This window comes from Pleurodeles waltl, chromosome 7 (assembly GCF_031143425.1).
Source record: "Pleurodeles waltl isolate 20211129_DDA chromosome 7, aPleWal1.hap1.20221129, whole genome shotgun sequence".
Taxonomy (NCBI): domain Eukaryota; kingdom Metazoa; phylum Chordata; class Amphibia; order Caudata; family Salamandridae; genus Pleurodeles; species Pleurodeles waltl.
In genome coordinates this window covers 1,455,156,168-1,455,182,259 of record NC_090446.1, presented here as the reverse complement: position 1 = coordinate 1,455,182,259, position 26,092 = coordinate 1,455,156,168, and the positions used below count along the sequence as shown (strand labels likewise).

Sequence of the window (26,092 nt, the reverse complement as noted above, 5' to 3'; positions counted from 1 at the left end):
AATCTGCTACTTTGTTGCCCCGCACCCATCCATTCAGTGCCTTACTGGAGAAATCAAAGAAATCTACCCATGTTTGTGTGGTTTGTTTGGTGCTGTCCCTGAACCTCTGACGGTATCCCTCAGGGGTCAGCCCAAACTTGGCAAGTAAAATGGCTTTCTGAAGTGGGTATGTGTTTTGATCAGGTTGATCCAATGTGAGAAGTGTGTCCCTCTCCAATGGCGGCACATAACCCCACATAGCTACCCCCCATTGCCCTTCAGGAACCTCATGAGCCCTTAGTGCAACTTCATAAGCAGCTAACCATTTATCTATGTCATCTCCCACCACAAAACTGGGCACCACATTTTTGGGTATACGAACCTTCTTTTCTCCAGCAGGTCCTGTCTGTATGCTGCCACCATTATTGCTGGATTCAGACTGTCTCGCCTTGATCTCCAGCTCCTTGAGACTCAGTTCATGAGCCAGCAATAGTTTCTTTTCAGCCAAAGCTCTTTCAGCTTCCACTTGTTTGGCTGCTCTTTCAGCTTCAGCTTGTTTGGCTTCTCTCTCTGCCCTTCTCTCCTCCTGTTGAGCCTCAATTTTCAGTTTTGCCATTTGCAATTGGAACTCCCTTTCCTCTCTCCTTTCCTCTGCGGTCAGGCTTTGCATAGAGACACTGCTCCCTGGTCTGGAAGGGGGCACAATTGCAGTGGTAACACCATCCACAGATAGTGAAAATTCCTCTGAGGTGCCATTTTCTGGCTCCTCTTCCTCATCATCCTCTAAATGGGCTTCTGCCCAGGCCCTCAGCGCCACTTGAAAGTCCTCCTTTCTGGAGGCCCCTTGGGTGGGTACCCTCAGTGCCCTGCAGAATCCTCTTAGTTGTTTGACCGTATATGTATCCAACTGGACTAGGTCAAAGTCCCCTGTCTGAGACTCAGTCAGAGACATGCTGAGTGAGGATTTAGTTTTTGAAAATTGTCAGGAAAAAAATCAGGTTTTCAAAAAGAGATAAAAACCAAGTTGACCTTCAACCGTGGGTAGGTAGTGAAATACTTAGCTACTGTATGTCACTGCACGAATACAAGTCCTATCCTCACCGCTGATCACCAATGTTAGAAATGGGGTTTTTGGTTGGCAGTCAGGTTACCCCCTGTCCAAGCAAAAGCCCTCACTCTAGTCAGGGTAAGTCACACACAATCCAAGATTATCCTGTGCCCACCCTCTGGTAGCTTGGCACGAGCAGTCAGGCTTAACTTAGAAGGCAATGTGTAAAGTATTTGTGCAATAAATCATACAATACCACCATATAGGACCACAAAAATACACCACACAGTGTTTAGAAAAATATATAGTATTTATCAGGATAATTGTAGGTCAAAAAGAATAACGTTGTAATGGAAAATTGTAGAAATATCACAGGGAAGTGATATAAAGTGTCTTAAGTCTTTAGAATATAAACAAAGTCTCTTTTAAGCACAAAGTACCTGGTTTCTGGTGGAAAATCTCCTCAGAGGGCCACAAAAGAAGAGGTGCGTGGAAAAAGGGTATGTGCGTCGATTTCTCCCCAGCACACACGGACTTGCGTCGTTATTTTCCACGCGATGAAGTCGGGCGTCGTTTTCCGGCGCGCGGACAGTCTCTTTCTGTGGATCGCGGGGATTACCAGATGTCCCGGGTCTGTGCGTGGATTTTCCTGCTTGTTCTCCGGCTGCGCGTCGGTCTGCGGGGCTGCGCGTCGAAATTACGATCTCACGGCAGGCGTCGCGTCAATTTCTCCTCTAGACTTCGATCTGCGGGGCTGCGCGTTGAAATTACGATCTCACGGCAGGCGTCGCGTCGATTTCTCCTCTAGAGGTCGGGCGGCGTTGTCCTTGCGAGGCCGTGCGTCGGATCTTCGATCGTCCCAAGAGCGTCGCGTCGATCAGCGTCGGAGTGCGGCGTTTTTCTCGCCGCGAAACAAGCTGTGCGTCGAAATTTTCGGCGCACGGAGCGTCCAAATAAAAGAGAGAAGTCTTTTTGGTCCTGAGACTTCAGGGAACAGGAGGCAAGCTCTATCCAAGCCCTTGGAGAGCACTTTCACAGCCAGACAAGAGTTCAGCAAGGCAGCAGGGCAACAGCAAGGCAGCAGTCCTTTGTAGAAAGCAGACAGGTGAGTCCTTTGAGCAGCCAGGCAGTTCTTCTTGGCAGGATGTAGTTTCTGGTTCAGGTTTCTTCTCCAGCAAGTGTCTCATGAGGCAGGGCAGAGGCCCTGTTTTATACTCCAATGTGCCTTTGAAGTGGGGGAGACTTCAAAGAGTGGCTAAGAAGTGCACCAGGTCCCCTTTCAGTTCAATCCTGTCTGCCAGGGTCCCAGTAGGGGGTGTGGCAGTCCTTTGTGTGAGAGCAGGCCCTCCACCCTCCCAGCCCAGGAAGACCCATTCAAAATGCAGATGTATGCAAGTGAGGATGAGTACCCTGTGTTTGGGGTGTGTCTGAGTGAATGCACAAGGAGCTGTCAACCAAGCCCAGCCAGACGTGGATTGTAAGGCACAGAAGGATTTAAGTGCAAAGAAATGCTCACTTTCTAAAAGTGGCATTTCTAGAATAGTAATATTAAATCCGACTTCACCAGTCAGCAGGACTTTGTATTACCATTCTGGCCATACTAAATATGACACTCCTGCTCCTTTCAGATCAGCAGCTGCCACTTCAACAGTGTATGAGGGCAGCCCCAATGTTAGCCTATGAAGGGAGCAGGCCTCACAGTAGTGTAAAAACGAATTTAGGAGTTTTACACTACCAGGACATATAACTACACAGGTACATGTCCTGCCTTTTACCCACACAGCACCCTGCTCTAGGGGTTACCTAGGGCACACATTAAGGGTGACTTATATGTAGAAAAAGGGGAGTTCTAGGCTTGGCAAGTAATTTTAAATGCCAAGTCGAGGTGGCAGTGAAACTGCACACACAGGCCTTGCAATGGCAGGCCTGAGACAAGGAAAAAGGGGCTACTTAAGTGGGTGGCACAACCAGTGCTGCAGGCCCACTACAGGGAGTGCAGAATTATTAGGCAAGTTGTATTTTTGAGGATTAATTTTATTATTGAACAACAACCATGTTCTCAATGAACCCAAAAAACTCATTAATATCAAAGCTGAATATTTTTGGAAGTAGTTTTTAGTTTGTTTTTAGTTTTAGCTATGTTAGGGGGATATCTGTGTGTGCAGGTGACTATTACTGTGCATAATTATTAGGCAACTTAACAAAAAACAAATATATACCCATTTCAATTATTTATTATTACCAGTGAAACCAATATAACATCTCAACATTCACAAATATACATTTCTGACATTCAAAAACAAAACAAAAACAAATCAGTGACCAATATAGCCACCTTTCTTTGCAAGGACACTCAAAAGCCTGCCATCCATGGATTCTGTCAGTGTTTTGATCTGTTCACCATCAACATTGCGTGCAGCAGCAACCACAGCCTCCCAGACACTGTTCAGAGAGGTGTACTGTTTTCCCTCCTTGTAAATCTCACATTTGATGATGGACCACAGGTTCTCAATGGGGTTCAGATCAGGTGAACAAGGAGGCCATGTCATTAGATTTCCTTCTTTTATACCCTTTCTTGCCAGCCACGCTGTGGAGTACTTGGACGCGTGTGATGGAGCATTGTCCTGCATGAAAATCATGTTTTTCTTGAAGGATGCAGACTTCTTCCTGTACCACTGCTTGAAGAAGGTGTCTTCCAGGAACTGGCAGTAGGACTGGGAGTTGAGCTTGACTCCATCCTCAACCCGAAAAGGCCCCACAAGCTCATCTTTGATGATACCAGCCCAAACCAGTACTCCACCTCCACCTTGCTGGCGTCTGAGTCGGACTGGAGCTCTCTGCCCTTTACCAATCCAGCCACGGGCCCATCCATCTGGCCCATCAAGACTCACTCTCATTTCATCAGTCCATAAAACCTTAGAAAATCAGTCTTGAGATATTTCTTGGCCCAGTCTTGACGTTTCAGCTTGTGTGTCTTGTTCAGTGGTGGTCGTCTTTCAGTTTTTCTTACCTTGGCCATGTCTCTGAGTATTGCACACCTTGTGCTTTTGGGCACTCCAGTGATGTTGCAGCTCTGAAATATGGCCAAACTGGTGGCAAGTGGCATCGTGGCAGCTGCACGCTTGACTTTTCTCAGTTCATGGGCAGTTATTTTGCGCCTTGGTTTTTCCACACGCTTCTTGCGACCCTGTTGACTATTTTGAATGAAACGCTTGATTGTTCGATGATCACGCTTCAGAAGCTTTGCAATTTTAAGAGTGCTGCATCCCTCTGCAAGATATCTCACTATATTTGACTTTTCTGAGCCTGTCAAGTCCTTCTTTTGACCCATTTTGCCAAAGGAAAGGAAGTTGCCTAATAATTATGCACACCTGATATAGGGTGTTGATGTCATTAGACCACACCCCTTCTCATTACAGAGATGCACATCACCTAATATGCTTAATTGGTAGTAGGCTTTCGAGCCTATACAGCTTGGAGTAAGACGACATGCATAAAGAGGATGATGTGGTCAAAATACTCATTTGCCTAATAATTCTGCACTCCCTGTAGTAGCATTTAACTTACCAGCCCTATGCACATGAAGTGCACTTTACTAGGGACTTATAAGTAAATTAATAGTCTAATCAGGTATGATTCAAGGTTACCATGTTTTAAGGGAGAGAGCATATGCACTTTAGCACTGGTTAGCAGTCTAAAAACCAGCAAAAACAGTGTCCAAAAAGTGGAGGGAGGCAGGCAAAAAGTTAGGGGTGACTACCCTAAGGCTGTCAAGTCTAACAATGATCTTAATTACGTAATTTAGGGAAACTGAAACGACATGATATTGGAATCATACACAGTAGCACATTATTAATGTCGTACACGCAGATCTAATAGATCGCTCAACACCCAGCGTGAGCATTAACAAACTTAGGGGGTCATTACGACCTTGGCGGTAACCGCCATGTGGCCGCCAATGCGGCCGGACTCACGCGGCCCCCATTATGACATTCCCGCCGGCCCAGCGGGAATGAGGCCGCAACATAGGAGCCGGCTCCTAATGGAGACAGTGAAAAGCTGGCCGGGGCCCCAGGACACCCCTTACCGCCAGCCTCTTCCTGGCGGTGCAAACCGCCAGAAACAGGCTGGCGGTAGGGGGGGTCATAATCCCCAGGGCAGCGCTGCTTGCAGCGCTGCCCAGGCGGATTATCACCACCGGAGCTAAAACGGCGGTAAACCGCCGGCCCCGGCGGTGCGACCGCGGCGCTACCGCCGCGGTCATAATAAGGGCCTCCATACCACCAGCGTGTTGGTGGTACGGACGCCACATTACCCCTGGCGGTCGTAATGACCACCTTAATGCCTATATATATATATATATATGTGTGTGTGTGTATATATATGTATATATATCATAGGATTATCAACTCAATGTATTTCTTCTTTTACATATGTATATACAGTGTAATGATAATTCCAAGGGAAAATGTGCTCTACTGATTACGACGACGCAGTTCAAGACCAGAAGAACATGACAGGCCCTTCCCCCAGATTTCATGTCACTGGCAAGACTGGCAATTAAGAAGATTTTTTTATGATTAATGATAAATTCTTTTTTCAAATAGAAGGGACTTGGAAGGGGTGTTTTTTCGCCCCAGAGCTGGTCTTCTCTTAATGGTGCCGTTAGAAGAAAGATGTGTGTACAACAATAACCCCTTCAGTGCACAGATAGCCACACGGATCAGATATATCCGCAGATTTTTTCTGTAAGCGGTCTGGAGATGAGCCTGACTTAGACTATTTTTTTAATGGATGAACAATCGTGCACTGGACATAAATCTCAAGATGAACAAAGCCACGTGAGAGCACTTGGGAAAATGTTGTCCACATCCCTCTATAGAAAACCAACAGAGTTACCATCCACAGAGTTTATGAGACAATCCCCCTCGTGGGCAAATCGTAGGCATGAGGCGTAACTACTGGAGCAAAGAAGACTACTTCAACCATGCTGAACTATTCTCTGGAACTTGAGGGATGAAGGATATCCTACCAAATTTACAGAAGAATCCCTCAAACGGGCTTGGCTTACCCCACCTGGACTATTTTAGTGACAAGAGATAAAATGCCACTTGAAAGGCCTATCTGTGTCCACCTATTGTCCAGGCAACAACCGGTTAAAAGAATCTCTGAATCAAATCTGACACATTTGATCCGATCTAAAATGCAAGTTGAAATGGCCTTTCTTTGCCCTGAAGAAGACCCACTGTATAGGCACACAACTAATATGGGCTTGTTTGCCAACAGAGTTTTCTGTCAAAAATGCTTTGAGGGAAGATAGGAAACTGGCTCCACCGTAAGGACCTCACAAATGTGGGACTTGTTCTGTTTGTGAACAAACAGTAGAAGGCTCTCAATTCCTTTTGATTTCAAGAAAGTGGTCTCACACGCAGTTTTACAACTGCACGGCAAACAGGCATTGGCAATGCCAATAGGTCTCGGTTATGCGAGATCTATTGGCTTTGTCAGTATTTTTTAGCCATGTTGTACAGCAGCCCACCTGCTGCGGCGCATAGCTTAAAGTATTTTTTAAAAAGTGCTATTGTGCAGTCAACTCTGGCAACATTATACCTTTTTTTCCTTTCAATTGTGCTACACAGCAGCCATGCAGCTGTAAAACATAGCTTTAAAAACATTGAAAATCCAAAAAGAAGAGCTATTTTGCTTGTTAATGCTTTCTTCGCAATGTTGTACCGCTATATGTCTGCTGTGCAGAGTTGAAAGTAAAAATTAAAAAAGCCATATAAAGCAGCCACTGTCGACCAGACCAAGCAATAGCACTTTTTACAATTTTTTACCCATGCTGCACAGCTGTACATCATGGCTAAAAAAATAGGCAAAACCAATAGATCTCGCATTTGAGAGACCTATTGGCTTGACCAAATGATTACTTCGGCCAGGCTCCACGGCATGGAGAGACAGACGACAAAGTGAAAGCACAGGAGAATACCGCCATTACTGGGTTAAATGAATTGTCTGAACTTCACAAATACATTTGTTCGAAAACCTCTACAAAGTTTGATGCGTCCCCCTTCTGTGGCTTTAAAACTATGATACTTTGATTGACATCTCAAATGATGTCATCACATGACATCATCAGGCCAGGCGCACAGGAACATCATTGCTATTACCGCAAGACTTAAGGCAGACACTGTGCCCTGTGACGAGTGAAGACACACTCTGTAGCTGGGAGTCCAAAGTTATATCAGGACGAAGAAGCTCACTGCACATAAGTAAGCATCAGTTTGGGCCAACGTCAGATGCAACCAATATCTGGCCTAATGATACAAAACAAGTATTAACTTTTCTTTCTGGAAATTCAACAAAAGACGTAGCAATTCTGACAAAAAGCCGCAGAAAACCTCAGTTTTGAAAAAAATGCCATTAAGTGGGCCTCAATAAAGATCTGCAGCCTTGATTGTCAACAAGGTATAAATACATCCACTCTAAACAATTTTAATTTTTCTCTCCATGTTTGAATGTTGATTTTATTTTACAGTAATCAAAAACTATACCTTGTCTGGTTATCACACCTAAGATACTTGCAATCTAGCTTTCTCTATTCACTCGGGTGGCACACTGATTTTTATAGCATTGCCCTTAATTTCCCCTCAACAGATCCTCCAGTTCCGTGTTCTTGACAGACCCTGGAAGTGTTAGGGTTGAAACGTGTCAACACTTCCAGCAAAGGGTATCTGGCTTGAAAGACATTTCAAGGAAACATACCACAAAAAAACAGATTCATCAAATGACTGGGTTTCCCAAAGAACTATGCTTGAGTCCCATATCCTAATCCTATGCTATGATTATGTATACAGGGAGTGCAGAATTATTAGGCAAGTTGTATTTTTGAGGATTCATTTTATTATTGAACAACAACCATGTTCTCAATGAACCCAAAAAACTCATTAATATCAAAGCTGAATATTTTTGGAAGTAGTTTTTAGTTTGTTTTTAGTTTTAGCTATGTTAGGGGGATATCTGTGTGTGCAGGTGACTATTACTGTGCATAATTATTAGGCAACTCAACAAAAAAAAATATATACCCATTTCAATTATTTATTATTACCAGTGAAACCAATATAACATCTCAACATTCACAAATATACATTTCTGACATTCAAAAACAAAAACAAAAAAAAATCAGTGACCAATATAGCCACCTTTCTTCGCAAGGACACTCAAAAGCCTGCCATCCATGGATTCTGTCAGTGTTTTGATCTGTTCACCATCATTATTGCGTGCAGCAGCAACCACAGCCTCCCAGACACTGTTCAGAGAGGTGTACTGTTTTCCCTCCTTGTAAATCTCACATTTGATGATGGACCACAGGTTCTCAATGGGGTTCAGATCAGGTGAACAAGGAGGCCATGTCATTAAATTTCCTTCTTTTATACCCTTTCTTGCCAGCCACGCTGTGGAGTACTTGGACTCGTGTGATGGAGCATTGTCCTGCATGAAAATCATGTTTTTCTTGAAGGATGCAGACTTCTTCCTGTACCACTGCTTGAAGAAGGTGTCTTCCAGGAACTGGCAGTAGGACTGGGAGTTGAGCTTGACTCCATCCTCAACCCGAAAAGGCCCCACAAGCTCATCTTTGATGATACCAGCCCAAACCAGTACTCCACCTCCACCTTGCTGGCGTCTGAGTCGGACTGGAGCTCTCTGCCTTTTACCAATCCAGCCACGGGCCCATCAATCTGGCCCATCAAGACTCACTCTCATTTCATCAGTCCATAAAACCTTAGAAAAATCAGTCTTGAGATATTTCTTGGCCCAGTCTTGACGTTTCAGCTTGTGTGTCTTGTTCAGTGGTGGTCGTCTTTCAGCCTTTCTTACCTTGGCCATGTCTCTGAGTATTGCACACCTTGTGCTTTTGGGCACTTCAGTGATGTTGCAGCTCTGAAATATGGCCAAACTGGTGGCAAGTGGCATCGTGGCAGCTGCACGCTTGACTTTTCTCAGTTCATGGGCAGTTATTTTGCGCCTTGGTTTTTCCACACGCTTCTTGCGACCCTGTTGACTATTTTGAATGAAACGCTTGATTGTTCGATGATCACGCTTCAGAAGCTTTGCAATTTTAAGAGTGCTGCATCCCTCTGCAAGATATCTCACTATTTTTGACTTTTCTGAGCCTGTCAAGTCCTTCTTTTGACCCATTTTGCCAAAGGAAAGGAAGTTGCCTAATAATTATGCACACCTGATATAGGGTGTTGATGTCATTAGACCACACCCCTTCTCATTACAGAGATGCACATCACCTAATATGCTTAATTGGTAGTAGGCTTTCGAGCCTATACAGCTTGGAGTAAGACAACATGCATAAAGAGGATGATGTGGTCAAAATACTCATTTGCCTAATAATTCTGCACTCCCTGTAGTATGGTTTAAAAGGATTTTTTCACTGGCATTGAGCCCTTCAAGATTTTAAACAATTGGAATTGGAACTGCATTCTTTGCATTCATTAATATTATTACATCTGTGCCTTTTCACAAAATATTGGTGACAGTTGACTATATATCACATATGGGCATTTAGGTTGCCAGTGGCCACACTTTGGGCAATGATGTATTAGTTTTTTTTAGTATGACGTTAGTAATATTCAACTGTGTATGATTCCAATGTCATGGTGCCCTAATTTTCTTAAATTAAGTAATGAAGTAATTGAATTGCATTCCCTCTGACCATGTCATTTATTGTCTTGGTCATTATAAGGTGATACTACTAAGGAATATCACACACGCTATCTATATTTTTTGCTTTCAATCTGTGCACCGGTAGCACAGTGTCAAACTGAACCCAGAATAAATTGTTTATCGCCTGCTAAGACTTTATAGCTAAAAGTTAATAAACCAAGGGGGAATCCCAAGAAAAATGCTCCATTATTTTATTTGAAGTCTAAATACTGTAGTGGTTAAACAGTTTTTACACTTTGGGTTAAATATATCTAACCCATAACTCTTGATTGGCTTGCTGCAGGAAGTCATTGATGTACTTTTGGTCAGCTTCAAAAGCCACCAACCATAAAAAACATAACTCTCACATAAAATACTATCCTTTCGACATCCCAAAATGTAAAACAATATAAAAGAGAATCTCACAATGCATCTTTAAATTTCAACACATACACAAAGATCAAACTGAATTTACATATACTTAATGCCATTAGTTGGATAATTTGTCATTTGTGATGACGTGTCTGTGTGTTTGTATATATCTGTGTTTATATTATATAAATCTATGGCATATATATTAATGTAAAAGACAAAGGTTAAAGCTTATTTATCGTTTACAAAACATAATTTATTATTTCTATACAAAACCAACCACAAACTACATAAACACTGCACATTCAAAAGTTAGACTTAGAACTTTATATTTGCACAGACTTATAACTTTATATTTGCACCCTAGCCAAAACTTTATATAACTTGTGCACCTCTGTACACAGTGTTGTTAACTCGCTAGCCTGCAAAATTAACTATACCTCAGCCCTCTACCATGCACACTTTTCTCAGAAATTATGGCCCTCATTATGACCTTGGCGGTCGGTGGTAAAGCAGCGGTAAGACGGCAAACAGGCCGGCGGAAAAAAAAATGACGGTCATCCGCCACTTCACCATTCCGACCGCCATGGCGGTGAGAACCGCTGGGCTGGAGATTGCGGTCTACAGCCCGGCGGTCGCCACTAGACCGCCGATGGTATCAGGACCGTGCATACCGCCATGGATCTCGGGTGTTTGGGAACCGCCATGAGATCTATGGCGGTAGGCACTATCCTGGCACTGATAGGGGTCTCCCCCACCCCGCTACCCTCCACGAATCCTCCCCCAACACCCCCCTGCCACACCCCAAAGGTGGCACAACCCCCTCCCCACCCTGACCCCGAACATGCACATATACACACCCCTTCACACACACCCCCAACATGCACATATACACACCCCTACATGCACACATACACCCCAACAACACATTCCCGCACACATACAAACAGACATGCACACCGTACGACCTGCACACATTTTCCATACACACAGCAACCCCCGCACGCATAAACTCACTCACTCACCCCCTGTATACTCTCACACGCACACCCCCATGCACGCACACAACACACAACATCCCCCCACTCCCTTCCCTAATGGACGATCAACTTACCTTGTCCGTTGATCCTCCTGGAGGGGACGGGATCCATGGGGGCAGCTCCGCCACCAGAACACCGTCACCAGAACACCGCCACGCCGAATCATGGGACGTGATTCAGTGGGCGGTGTTCTGTTGACGTGGAGGTTGAGCAACCTCCACTTTCCCGCCGTCCGCCAGTATGGCTGCTGGCGGCTTTCCGTCTGAAAAAGGACGGCGGCCTGCCAGCAGTCATAATACGCAGTGCGGAAGACTGCCACCACTTTCGAAAAGACCGCCGAGGTCGTAATGACCCCCTATGTCATTTCAACTGTCATGAGTGTTGTTAGAAATGGGGTCCTTGGTTGACAGTCAGGTTACCACCTGTTCAAGCAAAGACCCTCACTCTAGTCAGGGTAAAAGAGAATCACCCTCAGCTAACCCCTGCTTACCCCCTTGGTAGCTTGGCAGAGCAGTAGGCTTAACCTCAGAGTGCTAGGCGTAAAGTATTTGTACCAACACACACAGTAACTCAATGAAAACACTACAAAATGACACAACACAGGTTTAGAAAAATAGGAAATATTTATCTAAACAAAACAAGACCAAAACGACAAAAACCCACCATACACAAGTCAAGTTATTAATTAAAAATCAAAAAGAGTCTTTAAGTAGTTTTAAAAACACACTAGCGCTGCTAGAGTGAAAATGTGCCTGATGTGCGTCAAAAATAACCACGGGCGGGCGTGCGTCGAAAATAACTCCGCACGGCGGTACTCGAGTCAAAAATCCAGCCGCACGATGAGTTGACGATCCAGCCGCGCAGGTTGCGATCTCCCAGCCTCCGTCAGCGATGCTGCGCGTCGTTTCTCCTGCTCCGTGCGTCGATTCTTCGGTCGCGTTTCCTGCGAGCGTCGTTTCTCAGCTGCGGAGCCGGCGTCGCGTCGTTTTCTCAGCCGCGATCGGATTCGCGTCGATCTTTTCTCCGCACGGCGCTCGGTGCGTGTATTTTTGTCCTTAGGCTGCCAGCCTCTCCTTTCAGGGTCCCAGGAACTGGAAGGGCACCACAGAGCAGAGTAGGGGTCTCTCCAGAGACTCCAGGTGCTGGCAGGAAGAAGTCTTTGCTATCCCTGAGACTTCAACAACAGGAGGCAAGCTCTACATCAAGCCCTTGGAGATTTCTTCTTCAAGATGGAAGGCACACAAAGTCCAGTCTTTGCCCTCTTACTCTGGCAGAAGCAGCACTGCAGGAAAGCTCCACAAAGCACAGTCACAGGCAGGGCAGCACGTTTTCCTCAGCTATCAGCTCTTCTCCAGGCAGCGGTTCCCCTTGGTTCCAGAAGTGTTTCTAAAGTTTGTAAGTTTGGGTGCCCTTCTTATACCCATTTTAGTCTTTGAAGTCACCTTCCTTCAAAGGGGACTCACACCTTCTTGTGAAATCCTGCCTTGCCCAGGCAAGGCCTCAGACACACACCAGGGGGCTGGAGACAGCATTGTCAGAGGCAGGCACAGTCCTTTCAGATGAGAGTGACCACTCCACCCCTCCCTCCTAGCAGAGATGGCTAATCAGGAAATGCAGATCACACCCCAGCTCCCTTTGTGTCACTGTCTGGTGTGAGGTGAAAAACAACCCAACTGTCAAACTGACCCAGACAGGGAATCCACAAACAAGGCAGAGTCACAGAATGGTTTAAGCAAGAAAATGCTCACTTTCTAAAAGTGGCATTTCCAAACTCACAATCTTAAAATCAACTTTACTAAAAGATGTATTTTTAAATTGTGAGTTCAGGGATCCCAAACTCCACATGTCCATCTACTCTCTAGGGGAATCTACACTTTAATCATCTTTAAAGGTAGCCCCCATATTATCCTATGAGAGAGAGACAGACCTTGCAACAGTGAAAACGAAATTGGCAGTATTTCACTGTCAGGACATATAAACCACATTACTATATGTCCTACCTTATCCATACACTGCACCCTGCCCTTGGGGCTACCTAGGGCCTACCTTAGGGGTGCCTTACATGTAAGGAAAGGGAAGGTTTAGGCCTGGCAAGTGGGTACACTTGCCAAGTCGAATTTACAGTGTAAAAATACACATACAGACACTGCAGGGGCAGGTCTGAGACATGATTACAGAGCTACTTATGTGGGTGGCACAACCAGTGCTGCAGGCCCACTAGTAGCATTTGATTTACAGGCCCTGGCACCTCTAGTGCACATTACTAGGGACTTACTAGTAATTCAAATATGCCAATCATGGATGAACCACTTACATACAATTTAAACAGGAGCACTTGGACTTTAGCACTGGTTAGCAGTGGTAAAGTGCCCAGAGTAACAAAAACAGCAAAATCAGAGTCCAGCACACATCAACAACCTGGGGAACAGAGGCAAAAAGTTAAGGGAGACCACGCCAAGGATGAAAAAGTCTAACACGTGTCCCCCCCAGCTAAAAGTGGGGTGCAACTACCCAACCTCATGGGAGTTCTCATCACTAAGGCGGAAGAACCTGGACAGACCATCAGCATTGGCGTGCTCTGTACCGGGTCGATGTTCCACCGTAAAGTCCATCCCCTGTAGGGAAATGGACCACCTCAACAGTTTTGGGTTCTCACCCCTCATCTGCATTAACCATCTGAGGGGTCTGTGGTCGGTCTGAACTCGGAAGTGAGTCCCAAACAAGTAGGGTCTTAGCTTCTTCAGTGCCCAGACCACAGCAAACGCTTCACGTTCTATGGCACTCCACCTACGTTCCCTGGGTAGTAACCTCCTGCTAATGAAGGCTACGGGTTGATCTAGGCCCTCTTCATTCAGCTGTGAGAGTACTGCTCCAATACCATGCTCTGAGGCGTCTGTCTGTACAACAAACTCCGTGGAGTAGTCAGGTGCCTTCAGCACAGGTGCTGTGCACATGGCAGCCTTCAGGGCATCAAAAGCGTTCTGGCAAGCCTCTGTCCAGATCACTTTCTTGGGTTGCTTCTTAGAAGTCAACTCAGTTAAGGGGGTAACAATGGTACCATATCCCTTAACGAACCTCCGATAGTATCCTGTGAGACCTAAAAAGGCTCTCACTTCAGTCTGGGTCTTGGGAGGCTCCCAAGCCAGAATCGTGTCAATCTTAGGCTGTAGGGGTGCCACCTGGCCACTCCCCACCTGGTGTCCTAAGTACACAACAGAACCCTGCCCTATTTGGCACTTGCTCGCCTTAATAGTGAGGCCTGCCTTCTGCAGGGCCTCTAACACTCTCCAGAGGTGTTGCAGGTGTTCCTCCCATGTGGAACTAAACACAGCAATGTCATCCAGGTAGGCGGCACTGAACTCATCCAGTCCTGCCAACACCTGGTTGACCAACCTCTGAAAGGTGGCAGGGGCATTCTTCATCCCAAAGGGCATCACATTGAAGTGGAAGTGCCCATCGGGGGTAGAGAATGCTGACCTCTCCTTTGCCCCTTCAGTTAAGGCAATCTGCCGGTACCCAGATGTTAAATCGAACGTACTGAGGTACTTGGCAGCTCCTAACCGATCAATGAGCTCATCAGCTCGGGGGATGGGGTGTGCGTCAGTCTTGCTGACCGCATTGAGACCCCGGTAGTCCACACAGAACCTAAGTTCTGGAGTGGCACCAGGAGCAGCAGCCTTTGGAACCAAGACCACTGGGCTGGCCCAAGGACTGCTGGAGTGCTCAATAACCCTGAGGGCTAACATTTTGGAGACTTCCTCCTTAATGCAAGCCCTCACCCTGTCAGTCACCCTGTAAACCTTATGTTTAACAGGTGTACTGTCCCCAGTGTCCACATCATGTGTGCACAGGTGTGTGACTCCTGGGATCAGGGAAAACAGCGAGGCGAACTGTCCCAGCACGTGGCGACAGTCCCTCTGCTGTTCCTCAGTCAGGGAGGGGGAGAGGATCACTCCCTCCACAGACCCATCTTTCTCTCCTGCAGACAGGAGGTCAGGAAGAGGTTCACTCTCTTCCTCCACCCCGTCATCTGTCGCTAGGAGCATGGATAGCTCAGTTCGCTCAAAGTGTGGTTTGAGGCGGTTGACATGTAGGACCCTCAAGGGGTTCCTGGGGGATTGCAAGTCTACCAGATAGGTGACCTCGCTCTTTCTTTCCACCACCTCAAAAGGCCCAGTCCACTTATCTTGGAGAGCCCTAGGCTCCACTGGTGCCATGACCCACACTTTTTGTCCAGGCTGAAACTCGACCAGAGTGGCATTCTGGTCGTACCACCGTTTCATATCCTCCTGGCTTGCTTCCAGGTTCTCCTGAGCGAGACTCCTGAAGCGGGCAGTCTGGTTTCTTAGTGCCAGCATGTAGCTAAATACATCCTGGGGTGGTTTACTAGGAGCTTTCTCCAAAGCCTCCTTCACCAGACTGAGCGGTCCCCTCACAGGGTGGCCATAGATGAGCTCAAAGGGGCTAAAGCCAAGTCCCTTTTGAGGCACCTCCCTGTAAGCGAACAGAAGGCATGGCAAGAGGACGTCCCACTTACGCCTCAAGGGCTCTGACAGGCCCTGAATCATGCCTTTCAAGGTGCGGTTGAATCTCTCAACCAGACCATTACTTTGGGGGTGGTAAGGGGTGGTGAACTTGTAGGTTACCCCACACACCTTCCACAGAGACTTCATATAAGTGGATATGAAGTTTGTACCCCTATCAGATACTACCTCCTTGGGGAACCCCATGCGGGTAAAAACCCCCATCAAGGCACGTCCCACCACGGGGGCGGTGACCGTCCTTAGAGGAATAGCTTCTGGGTACCGTGTGGCATGGTCCACCAAGACCAGGATGAACCTGTTGCCCATGGCTGTCTTGGGATCCAGAGGCCCCACAATGTCAATTCCTACCCTTTCAAAGGGAGTACTGACTACCGGTAAAGGTTGGAGGGGAGCTTTGCATTTCCCCCCACTCTTACCACTTGCCTGACAAGTCTGACAAGATCTACAATAAGCAGCTGACTGCTTGTTCATCAAGGGCCAGTAAAAGTGGGAGACAAGCCTCTTATAGGTCTTGTCCTGCCCTAGATGTCCTGCCAAAGGCACATCATGAGCCAAACCCAGTAGGAAGGTCCTGAAGCCCTGGGGTACCACCAGCATACGAGCTGACCCCGGCTCAGGAACCTTAGGCTCACTATACAGGAGGCCATCCTCCCAATAAATCAGGTGAGTACCTGGCGCCCCGCCAGCCGCCTGGGCTGCAGCCTGCTGCCGCAGTCCCTCAAGAGTAGGGCACTCCTTCTGCGCTGTGCAGAATACTTCCCTGGTGGGTCCCCCTTCCTGCTGCCACTGCGACAGCTCAGGGACCTCCCCCAGTTCAGCCACCTGTTCCCCTGTAGGTTCCGGGGCATCACCCTCAGGCTCTGCCTCCTCCCGGACCGTGGGAACTTCTGGGGCGGGTTTCCCGCGCCTCCTGCCTTTCCTCTTCTTGGCGGTCCCCTGGGCCACTGTTTCAGGCTCCAGGGGCTCTTGACTACCCTGATTGGCTGCCATAGACCGGGTGGATACGCATACCCACCCAGGCAGACCCAACATCTCCAAGTGAGACCTGTGTTCCACCTCCTTCCAAGGGGAATCTTCCAGGTCGTTGCCTAGCAAACAATCAACAGGCATGGTTGGACTCACAGCTACTTTCCAGGAACCTGAGACCCCCCCCCATTCAAAGGGAACCTGCGCCACTCTGCAGAGGCGCTCAGAATTGTCTACTGCAACTACTTGGTGAAGTACCCGGGGATCAATCTGCTCTTCAGACACCAGGTGACTCCTCACTGTAGTCATACTGGCTCCAGTGTCTCTTAGAGCCTCCACCCTCTGTCCATTGATGGTCACCCATTGCCTGTACTTCTTAGTGTTATCAGGCACTAGGTTTCTCTGGACCATCTCACTGTCCCCTAGTGAGACAAGGGTCATTTCTGCTGGTTCCCACCCACCTGAAACCAACTCCTCCCCAAGCGCTACACTGGCCAAACCCTGGGACGGTGCACCAGTGGGTGCCGGTGTACTTTTGGGGCATTTGGGGTCCCCCCTCACATGACCCACCTGGTCACATGAATAGCACTTACGTAGGGGACCACCGGCCATTGGCTTCCCTTTGCAGAACCATGGCTTCTTTTCACTGGGGGGTTGGGAATCCTTACCCTGGGAATCAGTTTGGGGCCCTTTAGAGAACTCATCCTGTTTGCCCTTACCCCCCCCCCTTTCTTCTGAGAGGGACCCTGCCCACCCTTGGCGTGGTCTCCCCCATACCTCTTTTGGACCCTGGTGCTCTCCCAGCGGTCCGCTTCCTGTGCAAGCTTCCTGGGGTCAGTCAGCTTGCTGTCAATGAGGTGCTGGCGCAGCTCTGGAAAACATAAACTGTACAAGTGCTCCCAAGCAATTAAATTGTAAAGCCCCTCATACGTGTTTACCTTACTGCCCTTCACCCAACCATCCAGTGACCTGCAACAAGAATCAACACATTCCAACCATGTTTGGGATTCCTTTCTCTTGTAGGATCTAAACTTCTCCTTGTACTGCTCAGGGGTGAGACCATACCTGGTAAGTAAGGCCTCCTTCATGGCAGGGTAGGTGAGACTCTGAGCATCCCCTAAGGCCGTCAGTGTGTCCCTCCCCTCTGCCTCAAAATGCTTCCACAGGGCTGCCCCCCAATGAGCTTTAGGGACCAGGTTCATGTGGAGAGCTGACTCATAACCCTTGAACCACAAGTAGATATCATCCTCCCTCTTATAATCCCTCACAAGGTCTTTTGGGATGTGTACCCTTCTCTCAGGCTGCACTGTAGAATTGCTGCCACCATCCCTACTGGACTGACTCCTCTGATCAATCTCTTTTAAACTGAGCTCATGAGCCATGTTTATCTTCCTTTCCTCAAGGGCCAGCTTTCTCTGTTCCACCTCTAGACTGAGCTTTTTCAGCTCCAACTGGTACTCCCTCTCTGCCTGTCTGTCCTGTAACTCTCCAGGTGTCAGACTCTTGGAGGACACACTGCTACCTGCCCTGGAGATTCTCCCCTGAGACATAGCAGGCCCACCCACTACATCAGTGTGAGTGACTTGCAACTCCTCTTCCCCCTCTGGCTCCTCATCTGTGTGCCCCTCAGCTGCTTTGGCTGTCACCCAGGCCCTCAGCGCCTTTTGCAGCTCATCCTTCTTGGATGAGCTCTTAATGGGACAGCCAACATTACTACAAAACTGCTTCAACTGAGCCACTTTGTAGCTCTCCAATTTCTCCAAGTCAAAAGCAGCTTCAGCTAGGGCATCTCCAGACTGAGACATGATGAGAGGTTAAAAAAAATATGCACAGTTCCAAAAACAGAAAAGCAAGTTCTCAAATGAAGTTTCAGAAAAGTCAATCACGGAATCAGCGAAAAAAAAGAAACTGAATGCAGAGAAAAACAGTCCAAGTAAAAAAACAAAAATCACAAGACTAGTAGTATGTGGTCACGTAGTGGTCTGAGATCAAAACAGTAGTGTACACTTAATTACTGTATGTCAAGTACAAATACAAGTCCAAATCCCACCGCTGCCACCAATGTTAGAAATGGGGTCCTTGGTTGACAGTCAGGTTACCACCTGTTCAAGCAAAGACCCTCACTCTAGTCAGGGTAAAAGAGAATCACCCTCAGCTAACCCCTGCTTACCCCCTTGGTAGCTTGGCAGAGCAGTAGGCTTAACCTCAGAGTGCTAGGCGTAAAGTATTTGTACCAACACACACAGTAACTCAATGAAAACACTACAAAATGACACAACACAGGTTTAGAAAAATAGGAAATATTTATCTAAACAAAACAAGACCAAAACGACAAAAACCCACCATACACAAGTCAAGTTATTAATTAAAAATCAAAAAGAGTCTTTAAGTAGTTTTAAAAACACACTAGCGCTGCTAGAGTGAAAATGTGCCTGATGTGCGTCAAAAATAACCACGCACGGGCGGGCGTGCGTCGAAAATAACTCCGCACGGCGGTACTCGAGTCAAAAATCCAGCCGCACGATGAGTTGACGATCCAGCCGCGCAGGTTGCGATCTCCCAGCCTCCGTCAGCGATGCTGCGCGTCGTTTCTCCTGCTCCGTGCGTCGATTCTTCGGTCGCGTTTCCTGCGAGCGTCGTTTCTCAGCTGCGGAGCCGGCGTCGCGTCGTTTTCTCAGCCGCGATCGGATTCGCGTCGATCTTTTCTCCGCACGGCGCTCGGTGCGTGTATTTTTGTCCTTAGGCTGCCAGCCTCTCCTTTCAGGGTCCCAGGAACTGGAAGGGCACCACAGAGCAGAGTAGGGGTCTCTCCAGAGACTCCAGGTGCTGGCAGGCAGAAGTCTTTGCTATCCCTGAGACTTCAACACCAGGAGGCAAGCTCTACATCAAGCCCTTGGAGATTTCTTCTTCAAGATGGAAGGCACACAAAGTCCAGTCTTTGCCCTCTTACTCTGGCAGAAGCAGCACTGCAGGAAAGCTCCACAAAGCACAGTCACAGGCAGGGCAGCACGTTTTCCTCAGCTATCAGCTCTTCTCCAGGCAGCGGTTCCCCTTGGTTCCAGAAGTGTTTCTAAAGTTTGTAAGTTTGGGTGCCCTTCTTATACCCATTTTAGTCTTTGAAGTCACCTTCCTTCAAAGGGGACTCACACCTTCTTGTGAAATCCTGCCTTGCCCAGGCAAGGCCTCAGACACACACCAGGGGGCTGGAGACAGCATTGTCAGAGGCAGGCACAGTCCTTTCAGATGAGTGACCACTCCACCCCTCCCTCCTAGCAGAGATGGCTAATCAGGAAATGCAGATCACACCCCAGCTCCCTTTGTGTCACTGTCTGGTGTGAGGTGAAAAACAACCCAACTGTCAAACTGACCCAGACAGGGAATCCACAAACAAGGCAGAGTCACAGAATGGTTTAAGCAAGAAAATGCTCACTTTCTAAAAGTGGCATTTCCAAACTCACAATCTTAAAATCAACTTTACTAAAAGATGTATTTTTAAATTGTGAGTTCAGGGATCCCAAACTCCACATGTCCATCTACTCTCTAGGGGAATCTACACTTTAATCATCTTTAAAGGTAGCCCCCATATTATCCTATGAGAGAGAGACAGACCTTGCAACAGTGAAAACGAAATTGGCAGTATTTCACTGTCAGGACATATAAACCACATTACTATATGTCCTACCTTATCCATACACTGCACCCTGCCCTTGGGGCTACCTAGGGCCTACCTTAGGGGTGCCTTACATGTAAGGAAAGGGAAGGTTTAGGCCTGGCAAGTGGGTACACTTGCCAAGTCGAATTTACAGTGTAAAAATACACATACAGACACTGCAGGGGCAGGTCTGAGACATGATTACAGAGCTACTTATGTGGGTGGCACAACCAGTGCTGCAGGCCCACTAGTAGCATTTGATTTACAGGCCCTGGCACCTCTAGTGCACATTACTAGGGACTTACTAGTAATTCAAATATGCCAATCATGGATGAACCACTTACATACAATTTAAACAGGAGCACTTGCACTTTAGCACTGGTTAGCAGTGGTAAAGTGCCCAGAGTAACAAAAACAGCAAAATCAGAGTCCAGCACACATCAACAACCTGGGGAACAGAGGCAAAAAGTTAAGGGAGACCACGCCAAGGATGAAAAAGTCTAACAAGTGTTGTTATGAATACTATGTTTTAAGATGCTATATATGATCTATTATGATAGTGTATAAGCAGTGCATGGGTAAGGCGTGAGTATAACCAAGCTTTACCCCTTGTTTTTTCATTGAATTCCACTTTTTGTATAAAAATGTGTTTGAATGGAGTGTCGTGTTGTGGAGTGGAGTGTCGTGAACAGAGTGTCGTAGAGTGACATAGAATGAGTAGAGTGCTGTAAAGTGGAGTTGCATACAGTGGAGTAGAGTGTTGTAGAGTGGAAAAGGGTGGTGTGTCATTGAGTGGAGTGTCATAGAGTAGAGTTCAGGAGAGTGTTGTTGAGCAGCGTCATAGAGTACAGTGTTGTAGAAAGGACTGCCATAGAGTGGAGTGTAGTACAGTGGAGTGGCACAGAGTGCAGTACAGTGTTGTATAGTGAAGTGTTGTAGAGGGAGAGCAGTTCCCCACCTCAAGGAACTATTTGCCCTGGGGACCCAATCCCCTGGGGCTAAAAACATTTATATTAGGGGAAAGGATGCACTGCCTCCCCCCACCCAAGCACAAAAGTGGCCCCACTGGGGCCATAGAGTAATTAGAGTGGAAGGGGTGCGTGGCCCCTGTACCCTTAAGCCTTAAAAGGTCCCTCGGACCCCATTTCCCAGGGACAATGCATTAAAAAAACAGGGGAGTGGGCTGTGCAGTCTCTCTCACCGAGCAATAATGGGCCACAGGGACCCCATCCCCCCAAGGCCAAATGCCATAAAAAAAGGAAATGTGGATACACCCCCCCGATCCTGCCCTAGCCCCAGGGACCCCATCCCTTGGGAGCTGTATTCTATTGTTCAGAGGAGGGGTGCTAAGCAGCCCCCCTCCCTTATCCTTAATAGGATCTCAGGACCCGATCTTCTGGAGTCAGATGCCAATAAAAAGGAGAGGGACCACGTGGTTCCCCTCTGCAAGACCTAATAGGCCCCAGGGACCCTTTCACCCAAGGCTATAAGCATTAAAAGCCACTGGGTAAGGGGGCATGTGGTTCCCCCTCCTGAGCCTTAAAAGGCCCTGGGGACTCCATCCCCTGGGGCCACTTGACCCCACAAGCCTTATTAGGCTCTACGGCCATCACCCTGAGCCTCTCTGAACCCCAGAGACCCCATCCTCTGAGGCCAGAGGTGAGTACCCCAGTGCCTATCCAGGGCACCCACAAACCATTAGTTTAGGTGCACTGGGGGAGCCCCATGGACCCAGCCAGCTCTCTGCCTGGTGCGGAAGTCAGCATTGCTCCCACCCAGAGGAAGCAGCAGTCTTTGTATGCTCCCTCCCCGCTGGAACAATATCTTTTCTGTTCCCACATCTGGACAGGTAGAAAAACCAGCCCGCCTAGCTGGAGAATTAAAAATGCTCGTGCTGGGCTGGAGCAAACTTATTGTTCCCTGCCCAGAAAGCTACTCTGTCCCGGGGGTGGGCTCTCTGGGACACAGTAATTGAGCCAGCCCACTCCCCTTAATTAAGGTACCCAGCTCCAGTGGATGGGGGCCCCTGGGCCGAAATAGTATGATGGATTGGGGCTCCACTCACAACCCCACCTCAATTTATTAATAAAAATGTTGGCCGCCATTTTCTTTTTTCTTTCTGTTTGCCTCAATCCCATTTTACTTCTGCTTTGGCCAGGGGGAAGAGGTTGCCCTCTGGGCACCTCAATAGGGCCTTGGGTGGCAGGGTATGCCTATCCTGCCCGCTTTAATAATTTTTTTTAAATACAACTCACGACAGAGGACTAAACCCCTGAGTTCCGTAATACCTGCTAGCAACATTTTTCTTCTTGTTGCTGACAGCCAGCCAGAGGACTCGCTCCCATGGGAGCAAGTTGGCTCCAGGGTAAAAAAGGCCATTATTTGTGGAGTTTAAAATCACCAAAACCACTGTAAAGGGATCAATACCAAATCACAATAAAGTACACTTTGTGGACCAAGATCTAGCTTCCTGCCACAATTTGTTGTAATTCCGTTCAGCAGTTTTTGAAGTTAACATTTCTTTAAAAAATGCATACGGAGTTTGCATTTTGGGATCACCCCCTTTTTTTCAAGCGCTGCTTGACGGATCACCCTGAATCTTTCCAGCACGAACTAGGCAAAAAATAGCACTTTTTTGGAAAAATTTTTGAAGATTTGTTAAACAGCATCAAAGTTATTAGTAAAACTAAACCACAATGGGTAATATATATATATATATATATATATATATATATATATATATATATATATATATATATGTGTGTGTTTGTGTATACATTCACATAACAAGGGTTAAAGTGTTGTTATAAAAACTAACATTTAAAACTGAAAAAACATTAAAATTTTACTGCTTATGGCTTTACATATTACATCATGACAGGTTAAATGAATGCAGTACCCGAAATTAGATCATTGATGACAACACTGTGCGTGGCAGTGGCCTATAACATCCCTTTAACCTTCGCTTTTTCAGTACACACGCACGTGCACACACACAAACACACATACATACATATTGTAGAGAGAGCGCTCTGTATAGGATCAAGTTGTACATGTTACCCATTATCATTTTTCACAGTACACATTTAGTTTGGGGAAGTCAGAACAGAAATACTGTTTTCATTAAGGTGCAGCTAACAGTGGGTTCCGATTGGAACTAAAATGTTTAGGTTTTGTTTTCTTTTCTTGAATAATATTGTTAATATAACTATAGGAAATGGTGCAAGTCATTGGATTTTTCAATTTCTGTGACTGCACCATTTACAACATAAGTATGGATTTACTGCATTTCCTACATAATGTGTCACATAATTTGCAGATATCATACTGCTGTTTTAGCTGAAATGGATCAAAATGAATGCTGCCAGAGAATGTGCTGCATTATTCTAGTATCATTCAAATACGGGAGAAAATATTTGTATCAAAAACATATGATAACAAGCCAGGGGAGATGTATTGACCAGTCGTCTACGTAAGTTTTTCTTTTGAACACAGAAATTACAGACACCATTTGCTAACATTATAAATGTATATTTATAAAAAGCTTAATATGAAGGAAGTGTAGTGAATGAGTAATTATAAGTGAACAAAAAGAATAATTATGTACACAATATACAAGTAATGCACCAATCGCCCAAAACCCCGTTGGATTACTAAATTCAGGGACTGAAACCCAAAATAATAATGTATAAGAGTTTGCATCTAACAGTGAATGCTAAGGGTGGGCGAAAGTTCAAGTGGACATTTCGACCTCTCTATTAGGATGAATCCTCTGGGGCCATCATCAGGACAAGATAAAGACGACACCTATAAGGAAAGGTAACCAAAAATCAGTCTTGTCTCAATAATCTAACTGTTTGAGCAAATGGTAAACAGTCGAAAAACAAATCTTATCAAACCTGAATTTATCAGAGGCAAAAGGTCCAAATGTCCATGAAAGAAACCCACTCATATTTCTCTTTACGGGAAATGAGGAAAAACCATGCTCATTCAATAAAGGGAATATATCCCCTGCAAAAAAGAGAAGGAAACAGAGAAGTGTTAAGGAGAGAGGAAAAAGAAAGAAGGGAAGAATTATGATGCGCACTGACAGCGTGGGTAAAAAGAGCTAGGTATATCAGAGTGTCCAGGCAAGGAGACGTAGTAAAACTATGGTGGTCATCAGAACAAGTGAGCATGTCACCTTATCATATATTTTTGATAAAACATATTTTTCTTGGTGGAACTCTTGTTTGAATGCCAGTATTACCCGTGTTCTAGGGATTAAGGGGTGCCCCTTCTGTTTCTGGCATTATCCTTTACTGTGACATTGGTAAAGCTCTACAGAGAGGCTTGTGAACTGTTATTATGATGATGAATTTCATAGGGAAATTTGAAGTATTTTCCATATTTTAGAGCACTGTGCTTTGAGAAAAGAGAGGAAAACACTCTACACCACACGTCTTCCCTAGAAGAATCAATAATCGCAAATGGTGTGGTGGCATAGAACTCAAAGTATGATGAGTTGTCTACTTGTGATAGGCGAGACCATTTATCACGTCCAAAGATTGTTTGAGAACGCAGCCCTAATCCAGCAAATGGGGTATTTCCTTAATGGAGGAGGTGGTCTCACACGCTTATAGTGTCATGCTTCATCCTTGATCACCTCTCCCCACCCTGGTAGGACAGTGCCACCAGGGCGGACTCAACCTCTCGGTGAGACCTATGCCAGAGGGAGCTCTTATATATCAATTACTAGACAAAGTCAGGGATCCAGATCTTTGTTAAAAATACCTCCTAGACTATCGGTGTCGTTCACCTTTATTAGTGGTGTCTGTGGGTGTGATTAAAAACACACTAGGACAGTAATAAGAGCCTAATTACCCTAACGGTCTACTCAAGACAACGCTTGCCTTACTCCATATCTATGAAGGCAATCAGATCCATGCATGCTTTGCGTGGCCTCATAGATATGATTTTGTCATTTGTGCTGGCGGAGTATCACAAAATGTGATGCTTTAGTGGTACAAGGGTCTCATAAATGTTCCCCGTAGTGTGGAATATGTATGAATATGTAAGAATATGCTCTTCTCCATGTATTGCGATGAAAGCATTTGTACAACTGAGGAATATGTTCATTGGAATGTAAGGAAATAATTCACTAACTACCATCAGAGAGGTCCATCTATAGATAGTAGCACACTACGCCACAATACTAAAAGATATATTGTGCCCTTTTACATGTTTTTGAAAAAATATTGTATTCCAGATACCATTTTTTTGTACTACCATTTGTTATTTGTTCCTTCCAGGTGAATAATATTCCCGTGGTACTGCCATATTCTTTGGCTACTGGGACATCCATAAAAGCAGTGTCAGACGGTCTTATTCTTGAAAAAGGAACCCTGCTGAGAATTACAGTCAGTCTTGGTGGATATGTGACCATCGGTGTGAGTCCTTCTCTGGCCACTTGTGGGCCCTGCAGTGAATCTAGCAACACAGTTATATCTCTGGAGCAAGTAGGTAAGGACAATTCAGTGTTCCTTTATAAGTTCCGATTTTTAGCTAAATATCTGATGTAGTAGATGAAGGGTCCTATCTTACAACCCTGGTTGGCCTCTGCTTCCTGCCTCAAATCAGCTTTCCATATTGAGATGTTCTGAGTGGCAAAGGAGGAGAGGAAATAACGTTGTAAACAACCAGGAAATTTACAGTATTGTCCACTGTACTTAGAACTATGCACCACATGCCTCAGGTTTCCCTCAGAACCCAGGACCACTCACAGAGAGTAACCATA

General features: G+C 46.2%; 1 protein-coding gene across 1 annotated transcript in view; it reads left to right on the top strand.

The window, feature by feature from the left end:
• The window catches only part of LOC138247077 (IgGFc-binding protein-like), a 276,434-nt gene that overhangs the window by 110,666 nt on the left and 139,676 nt on the right, over positions 1 to 26,092 (top strand). Inside the window, exon 6 of the mRNA XM_069201822.1 lies at positions 25,608 to 25,818. Within this exon, the coding sequence (XP_069057923.1) occupies positions 25,608 to 25,818 (211 nt within the window). The remainder of the gene's footprint in view (positions 1 to 25,607; positions 25,819 to 26,092) is intronic.